Source organism: Scyliorhinus torazame, chromosome 6 (genome assembly GCF_047496885.1).
Source record: "Scyliorhinus torazame isolate Kashiwa2021f chromosome 6, sScyTor2.1, whole genome shotgun sequence".
In the NCBI taxonomy this organism is placed as follows: Eukaryota; Metazoa; Chordata; class Chondrichthyes; order Carcharhiniformes; family Scyliorhinidae; genus Scyliorhinus; species Scyliorhinus torazame.
In genome coordinates, this window is record NC_092712.1 from 46,214,335 (window position 1) to 46,239,676 (window position 25,342).

General features: G+C 58.1%; 1 protein-coding gene across 7 annotated transcripts in view; it reads right to left on the bottom strand.

Moving 5' to 3' along the window:
* The window catches only part of kmt2ca (lysine (K)-specific methyltransferase 2Ca), a 684,766-nt gene that overhangs the window by 69,549 nt on the left and 589,875 nt on the right, over positions 1–25,342 (bottom strand). For all 7 annotated transcript variants that reach the window (XM_072508182.1, XM_072508181.1, XM_072508179.1 and 4 more), the window contains 2 exons: positions 11,258–11,490; positions 8,559–10,256 (listed from right to left, as the gene is read on the bottom strand). In XM_072508182.1, coding sequence (XP_072364283.1) covers positions 8,559–10,256; positions 11,258–11,490 — 1,931 coding nt within the window. The remainder of the gene's footprint in view (positions 1–8,558; positions 10,257–11,257; positions 11,491–25,342) is intronic.

The following is a 25,342-nucleotide window of genomic DNA, read 5'->3' on the forward strand; positions in this document are numbered from 1 at the left end:
ACTTGAAGTGACGCACAGGTCACGCAAAGCCATCCTTCCCTTTGAAATTGTGGGCTCCTCGAAAGCCTCCCTGCTTGGCGCGTAGGCATGCAAGCTGTTGAACCTAGTTCAGAGAGTTCACTCTCTCTCTCCTGCTGACACGTCTGCCTTTTAGGACATTGACTTCGGGGGGCAACTCAACGCCATTATCAACCAGCACCACGACGTCTTCGAGCGGGCACGCTCCCATAGACCTACAAGATCTTATTAAAACAGAATGCCACGCCTGTGGTGCACGCACCTCGCAGGGTCCCAGCACCCCAAAAGGACCGCCTCAAGCAGCAGCTGCAGGACCTCCAGAACCAAGGAGTGATTGCCAAAGTGACGGAACCAACCGACTGGGTCAGTTCCATGGTATGTGTAAAAAAGCCTTCCGGCGAATTGAGAATTTGCATTGATCCCAAGGATCTAAATCGCAATATCATGAGGGAGCATTATCCAATTCCCAAGCGCGAAGAGCTCACATGTGAGATGGCTCGCGCCAAGCTCTTCACCAAACTCGACGCCTCAAAAGGATTCTGGCAAATCCAGCTTGACAAATCCAGCAGGAAACTTTGCACATTTAATACCCCCTTTGGCAGATATTGTTACAACAGGATGCCGTTCGGGATCATATCTGCTTCAGATTGTGGAACAAATGATGGGAGGCATTGAAGGTGTTCGCGTCTATGTTGACGACATAATCATTTGGTCCACCACCCCGCAAGAGCATGTTAGTCGCCTCCTGCGCGTATTCAAACGTATACATGAGCATGGCCTCTGCCTCAACAGGGCCAAATGATCTTTTGGTCAGACAGAACTTAAGATCCTCGGGGACCACATCTCCCAATTGGGTGTGCAGCCGGATGTGGACAAGGTAGCTGCCATCACAGCTATGAAAACACCAGAGGACAAGAAGGCGGTCCTCCGATTTCTGGGCATGGTCAGTTTATTAGGGAAATTTATCCCTAACCTCGCCTCTCATACCACGGCTCTCAGGTACCTGGTCAGGAAGACGACAGACTTCCAATGGCTACCTGCCCACGAGCGCGAATGGAGAGAACTCAAAACAAAACTGACCACGGCCCCGATCCAGCAAAGGAGACCAAAATTTCGACCGATGCCAGCCAATCCGGCATTGGGGCAGTGCTCCTTCAATGTGATGAGGCCTCAACGTGCCATGACCCCCCACGGAACAGCGCTACGCGCAGATAGAAAAGGAGTGCTTGGGCCTTCTGACCGCTGTGGTTAAGTTTCACGATTATGTCTACGGACTTCCTCAATTAACCATCGAGACCAACCATCGCCCGCTAGTCAATATAATACAGAAAGACTTGAACGACACGACGCCTAGCCTCCAGCGTATTCTTCTCAAGCTCCGGCGATATGACTTCCAGTTGGTATATACCCATGGCAAAGACCTCATCATTGCTGATGCTCTCTCCAGAGCAGTCGACACTCCATGTGACCCAGCGGGATTTGTCTGCCAGGTTGACGCCCATGTGGCATTCGCGGCCTCCAATCTACCTGCCACGGATGAACGTCTCGTCCAAATTCGCCGCGAGACGACGACTGACCCTTTGCTACAGCGTGTCATGCACCACCTAACAGACGGGTGGCTCAAGGGCCAATGCCCTCAGTTCTATAATGTCAGAGATGATCTGGCGGTAGTAGACGGGGTTCTTCTAAAGCTGGACCACATTGTCATCCCGCATAGCAGGCGCCAGCTTGTCCTGGAACAACTACACGAGGGCCACCTTGGCGTAGAAAAGTGCCGCCGACGGGCCCGAGAGGCAGTGTACTGGCCCGGCATTAATGAGGACATAGCCAACACAGTCTCAACTGCCCCACTTGTCAGCGTTTCCAGCCGGCCCAACCATGTGAGACCCTGCAGCCCCATGAGTTGGTCACGTCACCATGGACCAAGGTGGGCGGCGACCTGTTCCACACGCTGGGTACAGACTATGTCCTGATCGTGGACTACTTTTCGAATTACCCGGAGGTGATACGGTTGCACGACCTCACCTCGTCTGCAGTCATTCGTGCCTGTAAAGAAATCTTTGCTCGACATGGCATCCCGCTCGCGGTTATGTCGGACAATGGCCCCTGCTTCACCAGCCAGGAATGGTCCAACTTTGCCAGGCGGTACAATGTTGCCCATGTGACATCCAGTCCCTTGTACCCCCAATCCAATGGCAAAGCAGAGAAGGGAGTACATATCGTCAAACGGCTCCTCTGCAAGGCTGCCGATGCTGGGTCTGATTTCTACCTCGCCTTGCTGGCCTATCATTCCGCCCCACTGTCCACTGGCCTGTCGCCAGCCCCAGTTGCTCATAGGTCTTATCCGGGGGACGACAGTGCCGTCCATTCATGTCCGAGACCTCGACCACGTTCCGGTCCTTTGACAGATGCAGCTGTCTCGTGCACAGCACAAGGCGTCTCATGACTCCCGTGCAGCTGATCTCCCTGCTCTGGCTCCAGATGACAACGTCCGCATCCATCTTCCGGATGGTGGCTGTCTGCAACCGCTGTTGTCCTTTGACAGGTGGCCCCCCGCTCGTTCCTGGTTCGTCTGCCGGATGGCTCCATTCTGCGCCGCAATCGACGCGCCCTTCACCTCGTTCCACGCTCGCTACGTGATCCTCCACTGTCGCCTCGCCCTACTGCTGACCGTGCCACGGACTATGCAGAAATCCCTGTCACTCTGCACCCCCCTGACTCTGACGCAGTCCAGCCCGCTCCTGAACTGGCAGCTCTCGACCCACCCTTGAGGCGGTCAACCAGAATCCGTCGCCCACCTCAGAGACTAGATTTATGAACTTTGTGGACTTATAGACTTTCTGAATTGTTTTGTTGCTTTGTTTGATCGTTTCCCTGGTTTGTATATTCATCTCGTTATTCTTGTTGCATACTGCTTCTCTGCACCAGGCACCTTCCCATGTAAATAGCTTAGTTCTCATGTACATAGTCCTGTAAATATGTCTTCGCACCCCACACGTAGTTAGGCACATTCTCACCATACATTATTTATTGCCACACATATACATTCTTTTATAAAAGGGGGAATATCATAATATACACCAATATATCATGGTGCAGCTACACACACACTGATGGACAGACATCGGGACCAATCAACACACACAACACCACAGCCAATCACCAGTTAGAGCACACGCATTATAAAGACGGGGCATCAGAGTTCCCGCTCATTCGAGCTGCAGCCTCCTAGTAGGGCAGAGCTTACAGCACAGATCTTCACCATGTGCTGAGTGCATAGACTGGTTAGGACAAGGCATAGGTCTTTAGTTCAATCTAATATCGTGTTAACCGACAGTGAAAGTATGTTCAACAGTTTCTGACTAAATAAAATAGTGTTGCACTATTTTAAGTGTGGGTGGCCTGTATGTGTTCCACGGATCCAGAGCACCCAACACATCAGGCAAGGGTCTGGTAGATGAGTTCAATGTTGATAAATGTGAGGTCATCCATTTTGGTAGGAATAACAGCAAAATGGACTATTATTTAAATGGTAAAAAATTGCAGCACCCTGCTGTGTCGAGGGACCTGGGTGTCCTTGCGCATGAATCGCAAAAGGTTGGTTTGCAGGTTCAGCAAGTAATTAAGAAGGCAAATGGAATTTTGTCCTTCATTGCTAGAGGGATGGAGTCTAAAAACAGGGAGGTTATGTTGCAGCTGTATAGGGTGGTGGTGAGCCCACACCTGGAGCACTGTGTACAGTTTTGGTCTCCTTACTTGAGAAAGGATGAACTGACTCTGGAGGGTGTGCAGAGGAGATTCACTTGGTTGATTCCAGAGTTGAGGGAATTGGCTTGTGAGGAGAGTGTAAACTGGGACTATACATATTGGAATTTAGAAGAATGAGGGGGAATCTTATAGAAATATATAAAATTATGAAGGGAATAGATAGTATTGAAGCAGGAGATTGTTTCCATTGGCAGGTGAAACTAGAACTAGTGGACATAGCCTCAAAATAAGGGGGAGCAGATTTAGGACTGAGTTGAGGAGGAACTTTTTCACCCAAAAGGTCGTGAATCTCAAAAACAACTGCCACCTCTTTTTAAGACAAAGGTAGATAGATTTTTGAACAGTAAAGGAATAAAGGATTACAGTGAGCGGGCAGGTTAGTGGAGCTGAGTCCACAAAAAGATCAGCCATGATCTTATTGAATGGTGGAGCAGGCTCAAGGGACCAGATGGCCTCCTCCTGTTCCTAGTTCTTATGTTCTTATGATTGTCATATCAAGGCCAGCTGTTTGGACTTCTGGTTGCGGTGAAGCGGAGCTAAGCTGCACATTTTGGCAGCTCCCGCTATAATGGACTTTTGGGCTCTCCAGAGGAGCCCCAACGGAAATGTTTTGATTTAATCCCGTGTGGGAAGGTGAAGTAAGGTTCCCCCTTCCTGGCGGAAACTAGCGGTGGAGCGTCGGAGAAAGAGGCTCTGGAGCAGCGGCAAAAATGAGGGGGAAAAAACAAGATGGCGGAGGGCGGAGATCGAGCAGCATGGGGGCCGGACCAGCAGGAGTTCCTTAAGCGCGGTTTTTCTGGGGGGCATTTGAGCAAGAAAACACATGAACGATCCAGAAAACTGACATGTACGGGAGGAATCCAATGTACAAAGTTCTGTATCATATTGACATGCCATGTTCAGGTCTTGCTATGCGAGCATTCTTTCTTTGTTGTTACGGGGCGGGGGGCGGTTTGTTTGTATGGTTGAAAATTTTGTTAAAAAACTCTTAATAAACATATTAAAAAAATTTTTTTTAAAAGGCCAGCTCTTTGAAAGGGATGTTCAATCCACATCCAAGAGAAACTGGGTTGAGATAGCCTACATCCAATAGGAGGCTCTCTAAATGTACAGTCTCTTAGCAATCCCTACTTTAGCCTTACTTGCAAAAAATTCCCCCCACCCTGTCCCCATTATTATTTTGAAAATATTTTATTCAAGATTTTTTTACATATATACACAAAATATTAGAAGAACAACACATCAACCCAACTAAACAACAGATCTCCAACTCGCCCCGGACTCCTGGGTCTCCCGACACACCAAATAATATCGCCACCTCCGGACTCGGCACTACCCCCACAGCCATGCCCTCAGACAGAACGTCAAGGACCCCTGCCAGAACCCCCTCAGTCTTGGACACGCCAGAATATGTGGACGTGAATTGCAGCCCCCCCTCCACACATACCATCTGCACCTGGCTTCCAACTCCTCAAAGAACCTGCTCATCATCGCCACCATCATGTGGGTCCTATGCACCATTTAAAATGAGTGAGGCTGAACTTCGCACCCGACGAGGATGTGTTCACCCTCCACAAGGCCTCTGCCCAAGTCCCGGCCGACAACTGCTCCACCGGAGCACCCTCCCTCTCCATCAATTCCTTATAAATATCCGACACCTTCCCCTCCCCTATTTACTCCTCCGAAACCAGCTTATCCTGCAACACCGGGAAGGACGGCACCTCTCCCCTCACAAAATCCGGTACCTGCATGTACCTAAAGCCATTCCCCTTGGACAACTCATACAATTCCTCCAACACCTCCAGACCAACAAATTTGCCCCTATAAACAGGTTCCTACAATACTCAATCCTCACCTGCTGCCACCTCCGAAACCTCACGTCCAGCCCCACTGGCACAAACCTATGGTTGTTGCATATCGGTGCCCACAGCGACATGCCCTCCAACCCTAAATGTTGCCTGTGCTGCCTCCAAACCTTTAGAGGGTGACCATCACTGGGCTCACCGAGTACCTGGCCGGTGAGAATGGCGGAGGTGCCAAAAACAGAGCCCTCAAACTTGTTCACCGACACAACGCCACCTCCATCCACCATCAAAGACCAACCTTCAATTTCTTGCCCTCTCAAATTGATCGGGAACATCTCATTCCTTCCTATTTTCAATTTATACCCTGAAAACCGGCCAAGCTCCCCTAAAATCTCCATAATCCCTCCAATGCTGCCCATCGAGTCCGACATATATAATAACGAATCAGCTGCATAAAGCGAGACCCTAGGCTCGGCATCCCCCTCTCAATCCCTCTCCAGTCCCTCGACTCCCTACGCGCCATTGCCAACGGCTCTAATCGCCAAGGCAAAAAGCAACGAGGAGTGTGGGCACACCTGTCTTGTCCCACGATGTAGCCCAATGTACCCCAAACTCATTTGGTTCGCCCAAACACTCGCCACCGGCGCCCTGTAAAACAGCCAGACCCAATCCACAAACGTCTGCCCAAACCCAAACACATCCTACTCGCCTTCTCCCCGTACTCATACACTACCCCTCTGGCTCTCCGCAACTGCCCACCGCCTTCCCCATGGACACTAATCCAAACTCCACCTGGAGCTCGTCTCTCCCCTAACAACCCCTCCTCTGGAGCCACCAATACCTCCGATCCACCCTCAGAATCTCATCTACCAGCCTTGCCCTCCACCCTCTCCCTGTGCTCCCAAATTAAAATAAATTCCCCCCTGACCACCGCCTTGAGTGCCTCCCGCAGCGTGGTGGCTGTGAACTCTCAGTGTCATTCAACTCCACGTAGCCCTGGATGGCAGCCCTCACTTGCTCGCACACTCCCTCATCTGCCAACAGTCAGACATCTAACCTCCACTGCGGCCATTGGGCCTCCCCGAACCACCTATAAATCCATCCAATGCGGCGCGTGGTCTGAAATCACAATTGCCGAATACTCGAGTCGGCCACCCCTGCCAGCGGTACCTTAGTCCATCTCAAAAAAAATCAATCTGGGAGAAGTATAAAAACTCCTTCGCCCTCAGCCTTCCAAACCTCCACCAGTCCGCCCGCTCCCCCATGCGCTCTCTGAACCTCCTCAACTCCCTACCCTCCTGGTTCCCATTAAGTGTATATGAGCAGTAAATTACAACTTAAAGGAATCTCTATGGAATATTTACTAATCCATTTCCCCTGTAATATAGAAAATAAGAGCAGGATTTGGTCATTTGGCCCTTTGAGCCTGCTCGACCATTCATTGAATAGATTTATAGAACGGCACGCAGAAATCCAGTTGTGACCTAACCAGCATTCTTTACAGTTCCAGCATAACCTCCCTGCTCTTGTACTCTGCTTTAACTAATAAAGACAAGTATCCCATATGCCTTCTTAATCACCTTATCTACCTGCCCTGCCACCTTCAGGGATCTGTGGATATGCACTTCAAGGTCCCTCTAATCTTCAGTACTTTCCAGGGTCCTCCCATTCATAGTGTAATCCTGTACCTTGCTACCCCTCCCCAAGTATATTACCTCTTAACATTTCTGGGTTGAATTCCATTTGCCACTGCACTGCCCACCAGACCAGTCCTTGGATATCCTCCTGCAGTCTACAGGTACCGTCCTCACTATTCACCACTCTACCAATTTGCATGTCACCTGTAAACATCTTGATCATACCCGGGTTCAATTCTGGTCTTGCGTCATTGTCTGTGTGGAGTCTGCATGTCCTCCCCGTGTCTGCGTGGGTTTTCTCTGGGTGCTCCGGTTTCCTCCCACAGTCCAGAGATGTGCGTGTTAGGTGGATTGGCCATGGTTAAATTCCATCTGCGCCACTGATCTGCCCATCTGACCAATCCGTCTATACCCTCCTGTAACCCATGACCTTCTTCACTGTCAACCACCCGGTCAATCTTTGTGTCATCTGTCTGATACAGAAAAGCATAGCAGCACAAAACTCTCCACAGTCAATCCGGCTGTTCTGGAAAAACTCCACATTCAACACTCCCTTCATCTAAAGTTGTTTCACCTTAATTGCCTTTTATTTTTATTTTTTAAATTCTGTCATTTCTTTTGGCACCTCACGCTGACGTACTACTTGAAGTTTAATATCACAAGTTATCCAGTTCCACAATAAATGGCCGAATTAGTTGACAGCATGATTTCGGAGCTGTTTGGATATTTTTCACATCTCTAACACAAAAGCCAGCTGACAGGTATAAACAAAATGTAAAAGATCTAATTGCAGCAGATGGGGTTAGAGATAGATATCAGCCACTATCTAACTGAATAGCAGAATAGATTTCAGGGACCGACTGACCGATTCCTGATTCTATGTTAATTTGAAAACTTAATCGTGTTAAAATCAGAATATGTGAGCCTAAGGTAAGCCTATGCGAGTATCATCAATTATCCGTGGTAATGTTTCAAGACAGCTTCAATACTACGCAAGGCACATCTTCATTATCATCTTGGGTAACTAAGATAGTCCACTGCTTTTCCAAGGCAGATATTTGGTTTATGTACAGATTTACCAATGTGTGACGTTTTTGAGGGAAGTGAAGTCCTCAAACAAAAAACATGTTTTAGTTTAATGACAATTTCTGAGTGTTACCTGTGTGCTGTTGCGTTGTTTACAGAATACTTTCTACTAATTTTTAAAAAATTTGGATTGAGTTGAATTTCTGAAATGTAGACTTAGCGAGAACTCTCCACATTGTGTAAAAGAACTAGCCGTGTAACTGAATTGTCTGTGTAGAATAAAATAATACATGGTCAGCCATACCTGCCCCTCAAATGGACTCTGTTTCTTTACTAATTTGCTTTCCATACAGGATTCATCCTCAGATTTTTCTTCAGCTCTTTGGTGTGGAGGCAATGGAGGGTTTTTATTCTTCAGTAGGTGTTTCAGCAGTTCATTCCCTGATTCTTGCTTTGATCCTGACACATTTGCTCCTGCAGCTGAACCCGGTGTTAAAGCAGCAGGCTGTTGTAGACTGACCTTTCCTTCTACTTTTACTGAATTCTGAGTTTCCATCTTGGGCTGAGAAATATCATGGCAGTGTGTGGTTTCTGTCCGTTCCACTTTCACTGTGTTAGTTCTAGCGCCTTCATTTAACAGACTGTGATCTGCTTCAGAGGACACACTAGCCTGTTGTACCATAAGCCTGTGCGATGCACTGGCACTGGATGAAAGTTGCCGTTCAAGTTCAGATGGAGGTTGCTGCTGATTTGAATTATTAACCAATTGATTTAGCTCTTCATTCTCATGTTCACCTTGATTAAACACAAAGTCTCCAGGTAGATTCATTGGTGGATTGGCAGCAGAGTCAGAATTGCAGGGTGTAGTTGGTGCAGTGATATCAGAATGAGGGGTAGATGGCGTCTTGACAGAGTCACTGTCATCATCTTTCTTCTTCTTTCTATTTCTCCTCTTCTTCCCCTTTTCCTCTGGTATAATATTGGAATAAAGTTGAATGAGTGACTGACCTGGACCTGGATAATTGCCTGGTAGTTGCATTCCACTATCTGGGCCAAACTGAGCTCCATCACTATTCGCTCGAGGTCCGGTCGGCATGCATGGTCCAAAGGGAGGCCTTGGCTGATTCTGTGGATAGGCAAGTCCAGTTGGTACCTGATTTATAGGATGGATAGGTGGACATCCACCTGGGAGAGCATGGCCCTCAGGCCCACATCCTGGCGCTCCCACTGGTCGACAGTCATTGCACTTCATGAAAGATGTCTGGGGTGACGAGTTCATGAATTGTGGAAGTAGATTCTGTTGCTGGGGAGGAACAAGTCCCATCTGCTGCACCTGCTGCTGAGGCCTTTGAGGCTGCATGAAATCACATGGTAAGTCAGAATTAAAATATGGCATTTGTGACAGGGTGGGTGAGTTTAAATCTGCCATGCCTTGCTGCTGCTCCATTTCCATTCGCTTCTGCATGGCCCGGTGGCGCTCCACTTCCTTCATGAGCTGGATTCTTTGTCTTTCCTGTTGTTCCCGTAAACGGTCTCTCCGTTCCCTCTCCTGAAAACACTCACTGAATGGGTTGTTGTCATCAAATTCAACTCGCGGTGGTACATTGGACTGTTGATTTGTTGTGACTGTAGCCGCTTGAGTAGATGGAGTGCTCGTCGTTGGCAACTGAGATGGTGCCGGATGTTGCATCCTTGGACTACCCATGGGAACGTGGGTAGGCGCAGTTGCATTGGGATTGCAAGGTTGCCACTGGGGAGTATTTGCCATTCTGGTAGCATTTGGCTGGGCCGGAACAGGCATCTGAATTTGTTGTTGGGGCTGTGGCTTTGGCATTATTGAGAAACTCTGTTGAGTTACTGAGGATGGTGTCCCGCCTTGGACTGAGGCAGGCTGGGCTGATCCAGTAGGCATCATGGTGGGTGATGGCACTGAGCATTGTTGCTGCTGTTTGATACGATATTCCTCCATAAGCTCGGAATGTTCTTTTTGCTGTTTTCGAATCTGAAAAGTTACAAGTTTATATATCAAAATTGAGATCAAACTTGTAGAAATTTGAATCTAGTTATCTACTCGGAAACAATTCAGCAGAAATTTTAATGGATAACACAGAGACTAAATAAACAGATAGCAGAAAATGTAAAATATCACAAGCAGGATCAGAAATATCAGGAAAAACTTTTGAATCATAATGATATCATGAGACAAATGACTGAGAAATATCAAGGATGAAAAAAACAAAATGAGAAATGAAGGTAAACGCCTGGAAATTATCCATGCACAATCCTAGTCTGAGCTTCCAACAGCTCAGCTGGTTAAAGCAGTGAGTAGTTCATCATAGATTATCATAGAATTTACAGTGCAGAAGGAGGCCATTCGGCCCATCGGGTCTGCACCGGCTCTTAGAAAGAGCACCCTACCCATGCCCACACCTCCACCCTATCCCCATAACCCAGTAACCCCAACCAACACTAAGGGCAATTTTGGATACTAAGGGCAATTTATCATGGCCAATCCACCTAACCTGCACATCTTTGGACTGTGGGAGGAAACCGGAGCACCCGGAGGAAACCCACGCAGACACGGGGAGGATGTGCAGATTCCGCACAGACAGTGACCCAAGCCGGAATCGAACCTTGGACCCTGGAGCTGCAAAGCAATTGTGCTATCCACAATGCTACCATGCTGCCCAATCCTAGTTGAATCCTACTGATCAGGAATGTTGTGGCCTGGACTATTTTAGTTGACCTCAGCTGAGCTAATGGTGTGGGAGCTGTCAATCATCTCAGAAAAAAGTCAAGGAAGAGAAGGTTGGCCAGGAATCTGATTCCGTCCAGTGTCTCGGTGAGGGGTGGATCTGCGTGTGAAGGGGCATTAAGCTGAGCACAGGATCAAGACGAGCTGCAATGCCTGCCCCCTTGGGACAACCTGCTGACACTTGCTGTGCCTGATGGCCTTTCAAAATCTCCCCCAAATATAATAATGGGCTGGAAATGGGAAATTACCTGCTCCAATTGTTTCTGCACCATACTTTGTTGCTCAGTTACATGCTTAAGCTGCTCTGCATCTTCCTCTGGAAACTCTCGTCCAGCCTTTTTAGCAGTCCGCTGTTTAGCGGAGAGTGCCTTCTTAGATTTTCGATGAGCCCCAATCTGTTCCTCAAGGTATTTCTGCTGCATTTGGAGGAGCTGCTGTGTTTCCTGGAGCCATTCTTCATACTGTTTATTTTGTGCATCATCTGGAGATGAACAATATTTAAAAAAATCATTTTTATTTCCCATTCTATGCTAATTTATGACATTTTAGTTAGTGGGAAGAAATAAACTTGCATATATTACAATGCCATGCACAATCTCAAAAGGGCTCTACAGTCAATGAGGTACTTAAAAAAAATTTAGAGTACCCAATTCATTTTATCCAAATAAGGGGCAATTTAGCGTGTTCAATCCACCGACCTTGCACATCTTTGGGTTGTGGGGGCGAAACCCACGCAAACACGGGGAGAATATGCAAACTCTACACGGATAGTGAACCAGAGCCGGGATCGAACCTGGCACTTCGGCGCCGTCATACAGCTGTGCTAACCACTGCGCAACTGTGCTGCCCTAATGAGGTACTTCTGAAGTATCGTCACTGTTATAAGGTAGGAAACAACAGCCAATTTGCGCACAGCAAACTCATACAAACAGCAATGTGGTTATGGTCAGATCATAAATATTGGTGTTGGTTGAGGGGCAAACAGTAGCCAAGGCAAAGTCGGTAGATCCTCTGCGTCTTTGTGAAATGGTGCCAAGGGATCTTTTACTTCCACCTGAAAGATGCCACCTCCCACAATGCAGCTTTCTCTCAGCTCTGTGCTGCAATATTGAAGTTGAGAACTAGTCAGTTACAAAATTTTAACAGCTTGCATGAAACTGGACATGCTGATTTCCTAACAATCCAAATGCATCTGGGATGAACTGCTGCAGAATCAGCCCAAATAGAATCATAACCTGTCTAATGAGGTGCAAAGACACAAAACCTCTGTCCTTGTGATGAGTACCAAGGTGATCTAGGCCAAGTTTGACCAACCCACAGCCCATGGACCAGATGTGTGAGTGGGTGTGGGCGAGAGATCATGCATGCGTGAGTGACAGCATGCATGTGAGTGAGCGTGCGCATGCGAGAGACAGAGAGCGCGTGCGAGAGAGACAGAGAGCGCGTGCGAGAGAGACAGAGAGCGCGTGCGAGAGAGACAGAGAGCGCGTGCGAGAGAGACAGAGAGCGCGTGCGAGAGAGACAGAGAGCGCGTGCGAGAGAGACAGAGAGCGCGTGCGAGAGAGAGAGCGCGTGCGAGAGAGACAGAGAGCGCGTGCGAGAGAGACAGAGAGCGCGTGCGAGAGAGACAGAGAGCGCGTGCGAGACAGAGAGAGCGCGTGCGAGACAGAGAGCGCGCGTACGAGACAGAGAGCACGCGTGTGAGACAGAGAGCGCGCGTGTGAGACAGAGAGCGCGCGTGTGAGACAGAGAGCGCGCGTGCGAGACAGAGAGCGGCTTGCGAGACAGAGAGCGTGCGTGTGAGACAGAGCGCGCGCGTGCGAGACAGAGCGCGCGTGGTAGAGACGGAGAGCGCGCGGGAGAGACGGAGAGTGCGCGGTAGAGACGGAGAGCGCGCGGTGGAGGCGGAGAGCGCGCGGTAGAGGCGGAGAGCACGCGGTAGAGGCAGAGAGCACGCGGTAGAGGCAGAGAGCACGCGTGCGAGACAGAGCATGCACGTGAGTGAGCTTGCGCATGCGACAGAGAGTCAGAGAGCGCGTGCGAGAGACAGAGAGCGCGCGTGCGAGAGACAGAGAGCGCGCGTGCGAGAGAGACAGAGAGCGCGCGTGCGAGAGAGACAGAGAGCGCGCGTGCGAGAGAGACAGAGAGCGCGCGTGCGAGACAGAACGCGCGGTAGAGATGGAGAGCGCGCGGTAGAGGCAGAGAGCGCGGTAGAGGCAGAGAGCGCGGGAGAGACAGAGAGCGCGGGAGAGACAGAGAGCGCGGGAGAGACAGAGAGCGCGGGAGAGACAGAGAGCGCGGGAGAGACAGAGAGCGCGGGAGAGACAGAGAGCGCGGGAGAGACAGAGAGCGCGGGAGAGACAGAGAGCGCGGGAGAGAGAGAGAGCGCGGGAGAGAGAGAGAGCGCGGGAGAGACAGAGAGCGCGGGAGAGACAGAGAGCGCGGGAGAGACAGAGAGCGCGGGAGAGACAGAGAGCGCGGGAGAGACAGAGAGCGCGGGAGAGAGAGCGAGCGCGAGAGAGCGAGTGCGAGAGAGACAGAGAGCACGTGCGAGAAAGACGGAGAGCACGTGCGAGAAAGACAGAGAGGGCGTGCGAGAGAGACAGAGAGCGAGTGCGAGACAGAGAGCGCGCGTGCGAGACAGAGAGCGCGCGTGCGAGACAGAAAGTGCGCGTGCGAGACAGAGAGCGCGCGTGCGAGACAGAGAGCGCGCGTGCGAGACAGAGAGCGCGCGTGCGAGACAGAGAGCGCGCGTGCGAGACAGAGAACGCGCGTGCGAGACAGAGCGCGCGTGCGAGACAGAGCGAGCGTGCGAGACAGAGCGCGCGGTAGAGACGGAGAGCGCGCGGTAGAGACGGAGAGCGCGCGGTGGAGGCGGAGAGCGCGCGGTGGAGGCGGAGAGCGCGCGGTAGAGGCGGAGAGCGCGCGGTAGAGGCGGAGAGCGCGCGGTAGAGGCGGAGAGCGCGCGGTAGAGGCGGAAAGCGCGCGGTAGAGGCGGAAAGCGCGCGGTAGAGGCGGAGAGCGCGCGGTAGAGGCGGAGAGGGCGTGGTAGAGGCAGAGAACGCGCGGTAGAGGCAGAGAGCACGCGGTAGAGGCAGAGAGCGCGCGGTAGAGGCAGAGAGCGCGCGGTAGAGGCAGACAGCGCGTGGTAGAGGCAGAGAACGCGCGGTAGAGGCAGAGAGCACGCGGTAGAGGCAGAGAGCACGTGTGCGTGACAGAGCATGCACGTGAGTGAGCGTGCGCATGCGACAGAGAGTCAGAGAGCGCGTGCGAGAGACAGGGAGCGCGTGCGAGAGAGACAGAGAGCGCGTGCGAGAGAGACCGAGAGTGCGTCTGCGAGACAGAGAGCGCGCGTGCGAGACAGAACGCGCGCGTGCGAGACAGAACACGCGCGTGCGAGACAGAACACGCGCGTGCGAGACAGAACGCGTGGTAGAGATGGAGCGCGCGCGGTAGAGGCAGAGAGCATGCGTGCGCGAGACGGAGAGCGCGCGCGCGAGACAGAGAGCGCGGGAGAGACAGAGAGCGCGGGAGAGACAGAGAGCGCGGGAGAGACAGAGAGCGCGCGGTAGAGGCAGAGAGCGCGCGGTAGAGGCAGAGAGCGCGCGGTAGAGGCAGAGAGCGCGCGGTAGAGGCAGAGAGCGCGCGGTAGAGGCAGAGAGCGCGCGGTAGAGGCAGAGAGCGCGCGGTAGAGGCAGAGAGCGCGCGGTAGAGGCAGAGAGCGCGCGGTAGAGGCAGAGAGCACGTGTGCGTGACAGAGCATGCACGTGAGCGTGCGCATGCGACAGAGAGTCAGAGAGCGCGTGCGAGAGAGACAGAGAGCGCGTGAGAGAGAGACCGAGAGCGCGTGAGAGAGAGACCGAGAGCGCGCCTGCGAGACAGAGAGCGCGCGTGCGAGACAGAACACGCGCGTGCGAGACAGAACACGCGCGTGCGAGACAGAACACGCGCGTGCGAGACAGAACACGCGCGTGCGAGACAGAACGCGTGGTAGAGATGGAGCGCGCGCGGTAGAGGCAGAGAGCATGCGTGCGCGACAGAGCGCGCGTGCGCGAGACGGAGAGCGCGCGCGCGAGACGGAGAGCGCGGGAGAGACAGAGAGCGCGGGAGAGACAGAGAGCGCGGGAGAGAGAGCGAGCGCGAGAGAGCGAGTGCGAGAGAGACAGAGAGCACGTGCGAGAAAGACGGAGAGCACGTGCGAGAAAGACAGAGAGGGCGTGCGAGAGAGACAGAGAGCGAGTGCGAGACAGAGAGCGCGCGTGCGAGACAGAGAGCGCGCGTGCGAGACAGAAAGTGCGCGTGCGAGACAGAGAGCGCGCGTGCGAGACAGAGAGCGCGCGTGCGAGACAGAGAGCGCGCGTGCGAGACAGAGAGCGCGCGTGCGAGACAGAGAACGCGCGTGCGAGACAGAGCGCGCGTGCGAGACAGAGCGCGCGTGCGAGACAGAGCGCGCGGTAGAGACGGAGAGCGCGCGGTGGAGGCGGAGAGCGCGCGGTGGAGGCGGAGAGCGCGCGGTAGAGGCGGAGAGCGCGCGGTAGAGGCGGAGAGCGCGCGGTAGAGGCGGAAAGCGCGCGGTAGAGGCGGAAAGCGCGCGGTAGAGGCGGAGAGCGCGCGGTAGAGGCGGAGAGGGCGTTGTAGAGGCGGCGAGCGCGCGGTAGAGTCAGAGAGCGCGCGGTAGAGGCAGAGAGCGCGCGGTAGAGGCAGAGAGCGCGCGGTAGAGGCAGAGAGCGCGCGGTAGAGGCAGAGAGCGCGCGGTAGAGGCAGAGAGCGCGCGGTAGAGGCAGACAGCGCGTGGTAGAGGCAGAGAACGCGCGGTAGAGGCAGAGAGCACGCGGTAGAGGCAGAGAGCACGTGTGCGTGACAGAGCATGCACGTGAGTGAGCGTGCGCATGCGACAGAGAGTCAGAGAGCGCGTGCGAGAGACAGGGAGCGCGTGCGAGAGAGACAGAGAGCGCGTGCGAGAGAGACCGAGAGTGCGTCTGCGAGACAGAGAGCGCGCGTGCGAGACAGAACACGCGCGTGCGAGACAGAACACGCGCGTGCGAGACAGAACGCGTGGTAGAGATGGAGCGCGCGCGGTAGAGGCAGAGAGCATGCGTGCGCGACAGAGCGCGCGTGCGCGAGACGGAGAGCGCGCGCGCGAGACAGAGAGCGCGGGAGAGACAGAGAGCGCGGGAGAGACAGAGAGCGCGCGGTAGAGGCAGAGAGCGCGCGGTAGAGGCAGAGAGCGCGCGGTAGAGGCAGAGAGCGCGCGGTAGAGGCAGAGAGCGCGCGGTAGAGGCAGAGAGCGCGCGGTAGAGGCAGAGAGCGCGCGGTAGAGGCAGAGAGCGCGCGGTAGAGGCAGAGAGCGCGCGGTAGAGGCAGAGAGCGCGCGGTAGAGGCAGAGAGCACGTGTGCGTGACAGAGCATGCACGTGAGCGTGCGCATGCGACAGAGAGTCAGAGAGCGCGTGCGAGAGAGACAGAGAGCGCGTGAGAGAGAGACCGAGAGCGCGTGAGAGAGAGACCGAGAGCGCGCCTGCGAGACAGAGAGCGCGCGTGCGAGACAGAACACGCGCGTGCGAGACAGAACACGCGCGTGCGAGACAGAACACGCGCGTGCGAGACAGAACACGCGCGTGCGAGACAGAACGCGTGGTAGAGATGGAGCGCGCGCGGTAGAGGCAGAGAGCATGCGTGCGCGACAGAGCGCGCGTGCGCGAGACGGAGAGCGCGCGCGCGAGACGGAGAGCGCGGGAGAGACAGAGAGCGCGGGAGAGACAGAGAGCGCGGGAGAGACAGAGAGCGCGGGAGAGACAGAGAGCGCGGGAGAGACAGAGAGCGCGGGAGAGACAGAGCGCGGGAGAGACAGAGAGCGCGGGAGAGACAGAGAGCGCGGGAGAGACAGAGAGCGCGGGAGAGACAGAGAGCGCGGGAGAGACAGAGAGCGCGGGAGAGACAGAGAGCGCGGGAGAGACAGAGAGCGCGGGAGAGACAGAGAGCGCGCGTGCGAGACAGAGCGCGCGTGCGAGACAGAGCGCGCGTGCGAGACAGAGCGCGCGTGCGAGACAGAGCGCGCGGTGGAGGCGGAGAGCGCGCGGTGGAGGCGGAGAGCGCGCGGTAGAGGCGGAGAGCGCGCGGTAGAGGCGGAGAGCGCGCGGTAGAGGCGGAAAGCGCGCGGTAGAGGCGGAGAGCGCGCGGTAGAGGCGGAGAGGGCGTTGTAGAGGCGGCGAGCGCGCGGTAGAGTCAGAGAGCGCGCGGTAGAGGCAGAGAGCGCGCGGTAGAGGCAGAGAGCGCGCGGTAGAGGCAGAGAGCGCGCGGTAGAGGCAGAGAGCGCGCGGTAGAGGCAGAGAGCGCGCGGTAGAGGCAGAGAGCGCGCGGTAGAGGCAGAGAGCGCGCGGTAGAGGCAGACAGCGCGTGGTAGAGGCAGAGAACGCGCGGTAGAGGCAGAGAGCACGCGGTAGAGGCAGAGAGCACGTGTGCGTGACAGAGCATGCACGTGAGTGAGCGTGCGCATGCGACAGAGAGTCAGAGAGCGCGTGCGAGAGACAGGGAGCGCGTGCGAGAGAGACAGAGAGCGCGTGCGAGAGAGACCGAGAGCGCGTCTGCGAGACAGAGAGCGCGCGTGCGAGACAGAGAGCGCGCGTGCGAGACAGAACGCGCGCGTGCGAGACAGAACGCGCGCGTGCGAGACAGAACGCGCGCGTGCGAGACAGAACGCGCGCGTGCGAGACAGAACACGCGCGTGCGAGACAGAACACGCGCGTGCGAGACAGAACGCGTGGTAGAGATGGAGCGCGCGCGGTAGAGGCAGAGAGCATGCGTGCGCGACAGAGCGCGCGTGCGCGAGACGGAGAGCGCGCGCGCGAGATGGAGAGCACGCGCGCGAGACAGAGAGCGCGGGAGAGACAGAGAGCGCGGGAGAGACAGAGAGCGCGTGCGAGACAGAACACGCGCGTGCGAGACAGAACACGCGCGTGCGAGACAGAACACGCGCGTGCGAGACAGAACACGCGCGTGCGAGACAGAACACGCGCGTGCGAGACAGAACACGCGCGTGCGAGACAGAACACGCGCGTGCGAGACAGAACACGCGCGTGCGAGACAGAACACGCGCGTGCGAGACAGAACACGCGCGTGCGAGACAGAACGCGTGGTAGAGATGGAGCGCGCGCGGTAGAGGCAGAGAGCATGCGTGCGCGACAGAGCGCGCGTGCGCGAGACGGAGAGCGCGCGCGCGAGACAGAGAGCGCGGGAGAGACAGAGAGCGCGGGAGAGACAGAGAGCGCGGGAGAGACAGAGAGCGCGGGAGAGACAGAGAGCGCGGGAGAGACAGAGAGCGCGGGAGAGACAGAGAGCGCGGGAGAGACAGAGAGCGCGGGAGATCATGCATGCGTGAGTGACAGCATGCATGTGAGTGAGCGTGCGCATGCGACAGAGAGACAGAGAGCACGTGCGAGAGAGACAGAGAGCGCGTGCGAGAGAGACAGAGAGCGCGTGCGAGAGAGACAGAGAGCGCGTGCGAGAGAGACAGAGAGCGCGTGCGAGAGAGACAGAGAGCGCGTGTGAGAGAGAGAGCCCGTGTGAGACAGTGAGCGCGCGTGCGAGACAGAGAGCGCGCGTGCGAGACAGAGAGCGCGCGTGCCAGACAGAGGGCGCGCGTGCCAGACAGAGGGCGCGCGTGCCAGACAGAGGGCGCGCGTGCCAGACAGAAAGCGCGCGTGCGAGACAGAGAGCCCGCGTGCGAGACAGAGAGCGCGCGTGCGAGACAGAGAGCGCGCGTGCGAGACAGAGAGCGCGCGTGCGAGACAGAGAGCGCGCGTGCGAGACAGAGAACGCGCGTGCGAGACAGAGAACGCGCGTGCGAGACAGAGAACGCGCGTGCGAGACGGAGAGCGTGCGGTAGAGACGGAGAGCGCGCGATAGAGACGGAGAGCGCGCGGTGGAGGCGGAGAGCGCGCGGTAGAGGCGGAGAGCACGCGGTAGAGGCAGAGAGCACGCGGTAGAGGCAGAGAGCACGCGTGCGAGACAGAGCATGCACGTGAGTGAGCTTGCGCATGCGACAGAGAGTCAGAGAGCGCGTGCGAGAGACAGAGAGCGCGCGTGCGAGAGACAGAGAGCGCGCGTGCGAGAGAGACAGAGAGCGCGCGTGCGAGAGAGACAGAGAGCGCGCGTGCGAGAGAGACAGAGAGCGCGCGTGCGAGACAGAACGCGCGGTAGAGATGGAGAGCGCGCGGTAGAGGCAGAGAGCGCGGTAGAGGCAGAGAGCGCGGGAGAGACAGAGAGCGCGGGAGAGACAGAGAGCGCGGGAGAGACAGAGAGCGCGGGAGAGACAGAGAGCGCGGGAGAGACAGAGAGCGCGGGAGAGACAGAGAGCGCGGGAGAGACAGAGAGCGCGGGAGAGACAGAGAGCGCGGGAGAGAGAGAGAGCGCGGGAGAGAGAGAGAGCGCGGGAGAGACAGAGAGCGCGGGAGAGACAGAGAGCGCGGGAGAGACAGAGAGCGCGGGAGAGACAGAGAGCGCGGGAGAGACAGAGAGCGCGGGAGAGAGAGCGAGCGCGAGAGAGCGAGTGCGAGAGAGACAGAGAGCACGTGCGAGAAAGACGGAGAGCACGTGCGAGAAAGACAGAGAGGGCGTGCGAGAGAGACAGAGAGCGAGTGCGAGACAGAGAGCGCGCGTGCGAGACAGAGAGCGCGCGTGCGAGACAGAAAGTGCGCGTGCGAGACAGAGAGCGCGCGTGCGAGACAGAGAGCGCGCGTGCGAGACAGAGAGCGCGCGTGCGAGACAGAGAGCGCGCGTGCGAGACAGAGAACGCGCGTGCGAGACAGAGCGCGCGTGCGAGACAGAGCGAGCGTGCGAGACAGAGCGCGCGGTAGAGACGGAGAGCGCGCGGTAGAGACGGAGAGCGCGCGGTGGAGGCGGAGAGCGCGCGGTGGAGGCGGAGAGCGCGCGGTAGAGGCGGAGAGCGCGCGGTAGAGGCGGAGAGCGCGCGGTAGAGGCGGAGAGCGCGCGGTAGAGGCGGAGAGCGCGCGGTAGAGGCGGAAAGCGCGCGGTAGAGGCGGAAAGCGCGCGGTAGAGGCGGAGAGCGCGCGGTAGAGGCGGAGAGGGCGTTGTAGAGGCGGCGAGCGCGCGGTAGAGTCAGAGAGCGCGCGGTAGAGGCAGAGAGCGCGCGGTAGAGGCAGAGAGCGCGCGGTAGAGGCAGAGAGCGCGCGGTAGAGGCAGACAGCGCGTGGTAGAGGCAGAGAACGCGCGGTAGAGGCAGAGAGCACGCGGTAGAGGCAGAGAGCACGTGTGCGTGACAGAGCATGCACGTGAGTGAGCGTGCGCATGCGACAGAGAGTCAGAGAGCGCGTGCGAGAGACAGGGAGCGCGTGCGAGAGAGACAGAGAGCGCGTGCGAGAGAGACCGAGAGTGCGTCTGCGAGACAGAGAGCGCGCGTGCGAGACAGAACGCGCGCGTGCGAGACAGAACACGCGCGTGCGAGACAGAACACGCGCGTGCGAGACAGAACGCGTGGTAGAGATGGAGCGCGCGCGGTAGAGGCAGAGAGCATGCGTGCGCGAGACGGAGAGCGCGCGCGCGAGACAGAGAGCGCGGGAGAGACAGAGAGCGCGGGAGAGACAGAGAGCGCGGGAGAGACAGAGAGCGCGCGGTAGAGGCAGAGAGCGCGCGGTAGAGGCAGAGAGCGCGCGGTAGAGGCAGAGAGCGCGCGGTAGAGGCAGAGAGCGCGCGGTAGAGGCAGAGAGCGCGCGGTAGAGGCAGAGAGCGCGCGGTAGAGGCAGAGAGCGCGCGGTAGAGGCAGAGAGCGCGCGGTAGAGGCAGAGAGCACGTGTGCGTGACAGAGCATGCACGTGAGCGTGCGCATGCGACAGAGAGTCAGAGAGCGCGTGCGAGAGAGACAGAGAGCGCGTGAGAGAGAGACCGAGAGCGCGTGAGAGAGAGACCGAGAGCGCGCCTGCGAGACAGAGAGCGCGCGTGCGAGACAGAACACGCGCGTGCGAGACAGAACACGCACGTGCGAGACAGAACACGCGCGTGCGAGACAGAACACGCGCGTGCGAGACAGAACGCGTGGTAGAGATGGAGCGCGCGCGGTAGAGGCAGAGAGCATGCGTGCGCGACAGAGCGCGCGTGCGCGAGACGGAGAGCGCGCGCGCGAGACGGAGAGCGCGGGAGAGACAGAGAGCGCGGGAGAGACAGAGAGCGCGGGAGAGACAGAGAGCGCGGGAGAGAGAGCGAGCGCGAGAGAGCGAGTGCGAGAGAGACAGAGAGCACGTGCGAGAAAGACGGAGAGCACGTGCGAGAAAGACAGAGAGGGCGTGCGAGAGAGACAGAGAGCGAGTGCGAGACAGAGAGCGCGCGTGCGAGACAGAGAGCGCGCGTGCGAGACAGAAAGTGCGCGTGCGAGACAGAGAGCGCGCGTGCGAGACAGAGAGCGCGCGTGCGAGACAGAGAGCGCGCGTGCGAGACAGAGAGCGCGCGTGCGAGACAGAGAACGCGCGTGCGAGACAGAGCGCGCGTGCGAGACAGAGCGCGCGTGCGAGACAGAGCGCGCGGTAGAGACGGAGAGCGCGCGGTGGAGGCGGAGAGCGCGCGGTGGAGGCGGAGAGCGCGCGGTAGAGGCGGAGAGCGCGCGGTAGAGGCGGAGAGCGCGCGGTAGAGGCGGAAAGCGCGCGGTAGAGGCGGAGAGCGCGCGGTAGAGGCGGAGAGGGCGTTGTAGAGGCGGCGAGCGCGCGGTAGAGTCAGAGAGCGCGCGGTAGAGGCAGAGAGCGCGCGGTAGAGGCAGAGAGCGCGCGGTAGAGGCAGAGAGCGCGCGGTAGAGGCAGACAGCGCGTGGTAGAGGCAGAGAACGCGCGGTAGAGGCAGAGAGCACGCGGTAGAGGCAGAGAGCACGTGTGCGTGACAGAGCATGCACGTGAGTGAGCGTGCGCATGCGACAGAGAGTCAGAGAGTGCGTGCGAGAGACAGGGAGCGCGTGCGAGAGAGACAGAGAGCGCGTGCGAGAGAGACCGAGAGTGCGTCTGCGAGACAGAGAGCGCGCGTGCGAGACAGAACACGCGCGTGCGAGACAGAACACGCGCGTGCGAGACAGAACGCGTGGTAGAGATGGAGCGCGCGCGGTAGAGGCAGAGAGCATGCGTGCGCGACAGAGCGCGCGTGCGCGAGACGGAGAGCGCGCGCGCGAGACAGAGAGCGCGGGAGAGAGAGAGAGCGCGGGAGAGACAGAGAGCGCGCGGTAGAGGCAGAGAGCGCGCGGTAGAGGCAGAGAGCGCGCGGTAGAGGCAGAGAGCGCGCGGTAGAGGCAGAGAGCGCGCGGTAGAGGCAGAGAGCGCGCGGTAGAGGCAGAGAGCGCGCGGTAGAGGCAGAGAGCGCGCGGTAGAGGCAGAGAGCGCGCGGTAGAGGCAGAGAGCGCGCGGTAGAGGCAGAGAGCGCGCGGTAGAGGCAGAGAGCACGTGTGCGTGACAGAGCATGCACGTGAGCGTGCGCATGCGACAGAGAGTCAGAGAGCGCGTGCGAGAGAGACAGAGAGCGCGTGAGAGAGAGACCGAGAGCGCGTGAGAGAGAGACCGAGAGCGCGCCTGCGAGACAGAGAGCGCGCGTGCGAGACAGAACACGCGCGTGCGAGACAGAACACGCGCGTGCGAGACAGAACACGCGCGTGCGAGACAGAACACGCGCGTGCGAGACAGAACGCGTGGTAGAGATGGAGCGCGCGCGGTAGAGGCAGAGAGCATGCGTGCGCGACAGAGCGCGCGTGCGCGAGACGGAGAGCGCGCGCGCGAGACGGAGAGCGCGGGAGAGACAGAGAGCGCGGGAGAGACAGAGAGCGCGGGAGAGACAGAGAGCGCGGGAGAGACAGAGAGCGCGGGAGAGACAGAGAGCGCGGGAGAGACAGAGAGCGCGGGAGAGACAGAGCGCGGGAGAGACAGAGAGCGCGGGAGAGACAGAGAGCGCGGGAGAGACAGAGAGCGCGGGAGAGACAGAGAGCGCGGGAGAGACAGAGAGCGCGGGAGAGACAGAGAGCGCGGGAGAGACAGAGAGCGCGGGAGAGACAGAGAGCGCGGGAGAGACAGAGAGCGCGGGAGAGACAGAGAGCGCGCGTGCGAGACAGAGCGCGCGTGCGAGACAGAGCGCGCGTGCGAGACAGAGCGCGCGTGCGAGACAGAGCGCGCGGTGGAGGCGGAGAGCGCGCGGTGGAGGCGGAGAGCGCGCGGTAGAGGCGGAGAGCGCGCGGTAGAGGCGGAGAGCGCGCGGTAGAGGCGGAAAGCGCGCGGTAGAGGCGGAGAGCGCGCGGTAGAGGCGGAGAGGGCGTTGTAGAGGCGGCGAGCGCGCGGTAGAGTCAGAGAGCGCGCGGTAGAGGCAGAGAGCGCGCGGTAGAGGCAGAGAGCGCGCGGTAGAGGCAGAGAGCGCGCGGTAGAGGCAGAGAGCGCGCGGTAGAGGCAGAGAGCGCGCGGTAGAGGCAGAGAGCGCGCGGTAGAGGCAGACAGCGCGTGGTAGAGGCAGAGAACGCGCGGTAGAGGCAGAGAGCACGCGGTAGAGGCAGAGAGCACGTGTGCGTGACAGAGCATGCACGTGAGTGAGCGTGCGCATGCGACAGAGAGTCAGAGAGCGCGTGCGAGAGACAGGGAGCGCGTGCGAGAGAGACAGAGAGCGCGTGCGAGAGAGACCGAGAGCGCGTCTGCGAGACAGAGAGCGCGCGTGCGAGACAGAGAGCGCGCGTGCGAGACAGAACGCGCGCGTGCGAGACAGAACGCGCGCGTGCGAGACAGAACGCGCGCGTGCGAGACAGAACGCGCGCGTGCGAGACAGAACACGCGCGTGCGAGACAGAACACGCGCGTGCGAGACAGAACGCGTGGTAGAGATGGAGCGCGCGCGGTAGAGGCAGAGAGCATGCGTGCGCGACAGAGCGCGCGTGCGCGAGACGGAGAGCGCGCGCGCGAGATGGAGAGCACGCGCGCGAGACAGAGAGCGCGGGAGAGACAGAGAGCGCGGGAGAGACAGAGAGCGCGTGCGAGACAGAACACGCGCGTGCGAGACAGAACACGCGCGTGCGAGACAGAACACGCGCGTGCGAGACAGAACACGCGCGTGCGAGACAGAACACGCGCGTGCGAGACAGAACACGCGCGTGCGAGACAGAACACGCGCGTGCGAGACAGAACACGCGCGTGCGAGACAGAACACGCGCGTGCGAGACAGAACACGCGCGTGCGAGACAGAACGCGTGGTAGAGATGGAGCGCGCGCGGTAGAGGCAGAGAGCATGCGTGCGCGACAGAGCGCGCGTGCGCGAGACGGAGAGCGCGCGCGCGAGACAGAGAGCGCGGGAGAGACAGAGAGCGCGGGAGAGACAGAGAGCGCGGGAGAGACAGAGAGCGCGGGAGAGACAGAGAGCGCGGGAGAGACAGAGAGCGCGGGAGAGACAGAGAGCGCGGGAGAGACAGAGAGCGCGGGAGATCATGCATGCGTGAGTGACAGCATGCATGTGAGTGAGCGTGCGCATGCGACAGAGAGACAGAGAGCACGTGCGAGAGAGACAGAGAGCGCGTGCGAGAGAGACAGAGAGCGCGTGCGAGAGAGACAGAGAGCGCGTGCGAGAGAGACAGAGAGCGCGTGCGAGAGAGACAGAGAGCGCGTGTGAGAGAGAGAGCCCGTGTGAGACAGTGAGCGCGCGTGCGAGACAGAGAGCGCGCGTGCGAGACAGAGAGCGCGCGTGCCAGACAGAGGGCGCGCGTGCCAGACAGAGGGCGCGCGTGCCAGACAGAGGGCGCGCGTGCCAGACAGAAAGCGCGCGTGCGAGACAGAGAGCCCGCGTGCGAGACAGAGAGCGCGCGTGCGAGACAGAGAGCGCGCGTGCGAGACAGAGAGCGCGCGTGCGAGACAGAGAGCGCGCGTGCGAGACAGAGAACGCGCGTGCGAGACAGAGAACGCGCGTGCGAGACAGAGAACGCGCGTGCGAGACGGAGAGCGTGCGGTAGAGACGGAGAGCGCGCGATAGAGACGGAGAGCGCCCGCGCGCGAGGTGGAGAGCGCGCGGTGGAGGCGGAGAGCGCGCGGTGGAGGCGGAGAGCGCGCGGTGGAGGCGGAGAGCGCGCGGTGGAGGCGGAGAGCGCGCGGTGGAGGCGGAGAGCGCGCGGTGGAGGCGGAGAGCGCGCGGTGGAGGCGGAGATGGCGCGGTGGAGGCGGAGAGCGCGCGGTGGAGGCGGAGAGCGCGCGGTGGAGGCGGAGAGCGCGCGGTAGAGGCGGAGAGCGCGCGGTAGAGGCGGAGAGCGCGCGGTAGAGGCGGAGAGCGCGCGGTAGAGGCGGAGAGCGCGCGGTAGAGGCGGAGAGCGCGCGGTAGAGGCGGAGAGCGC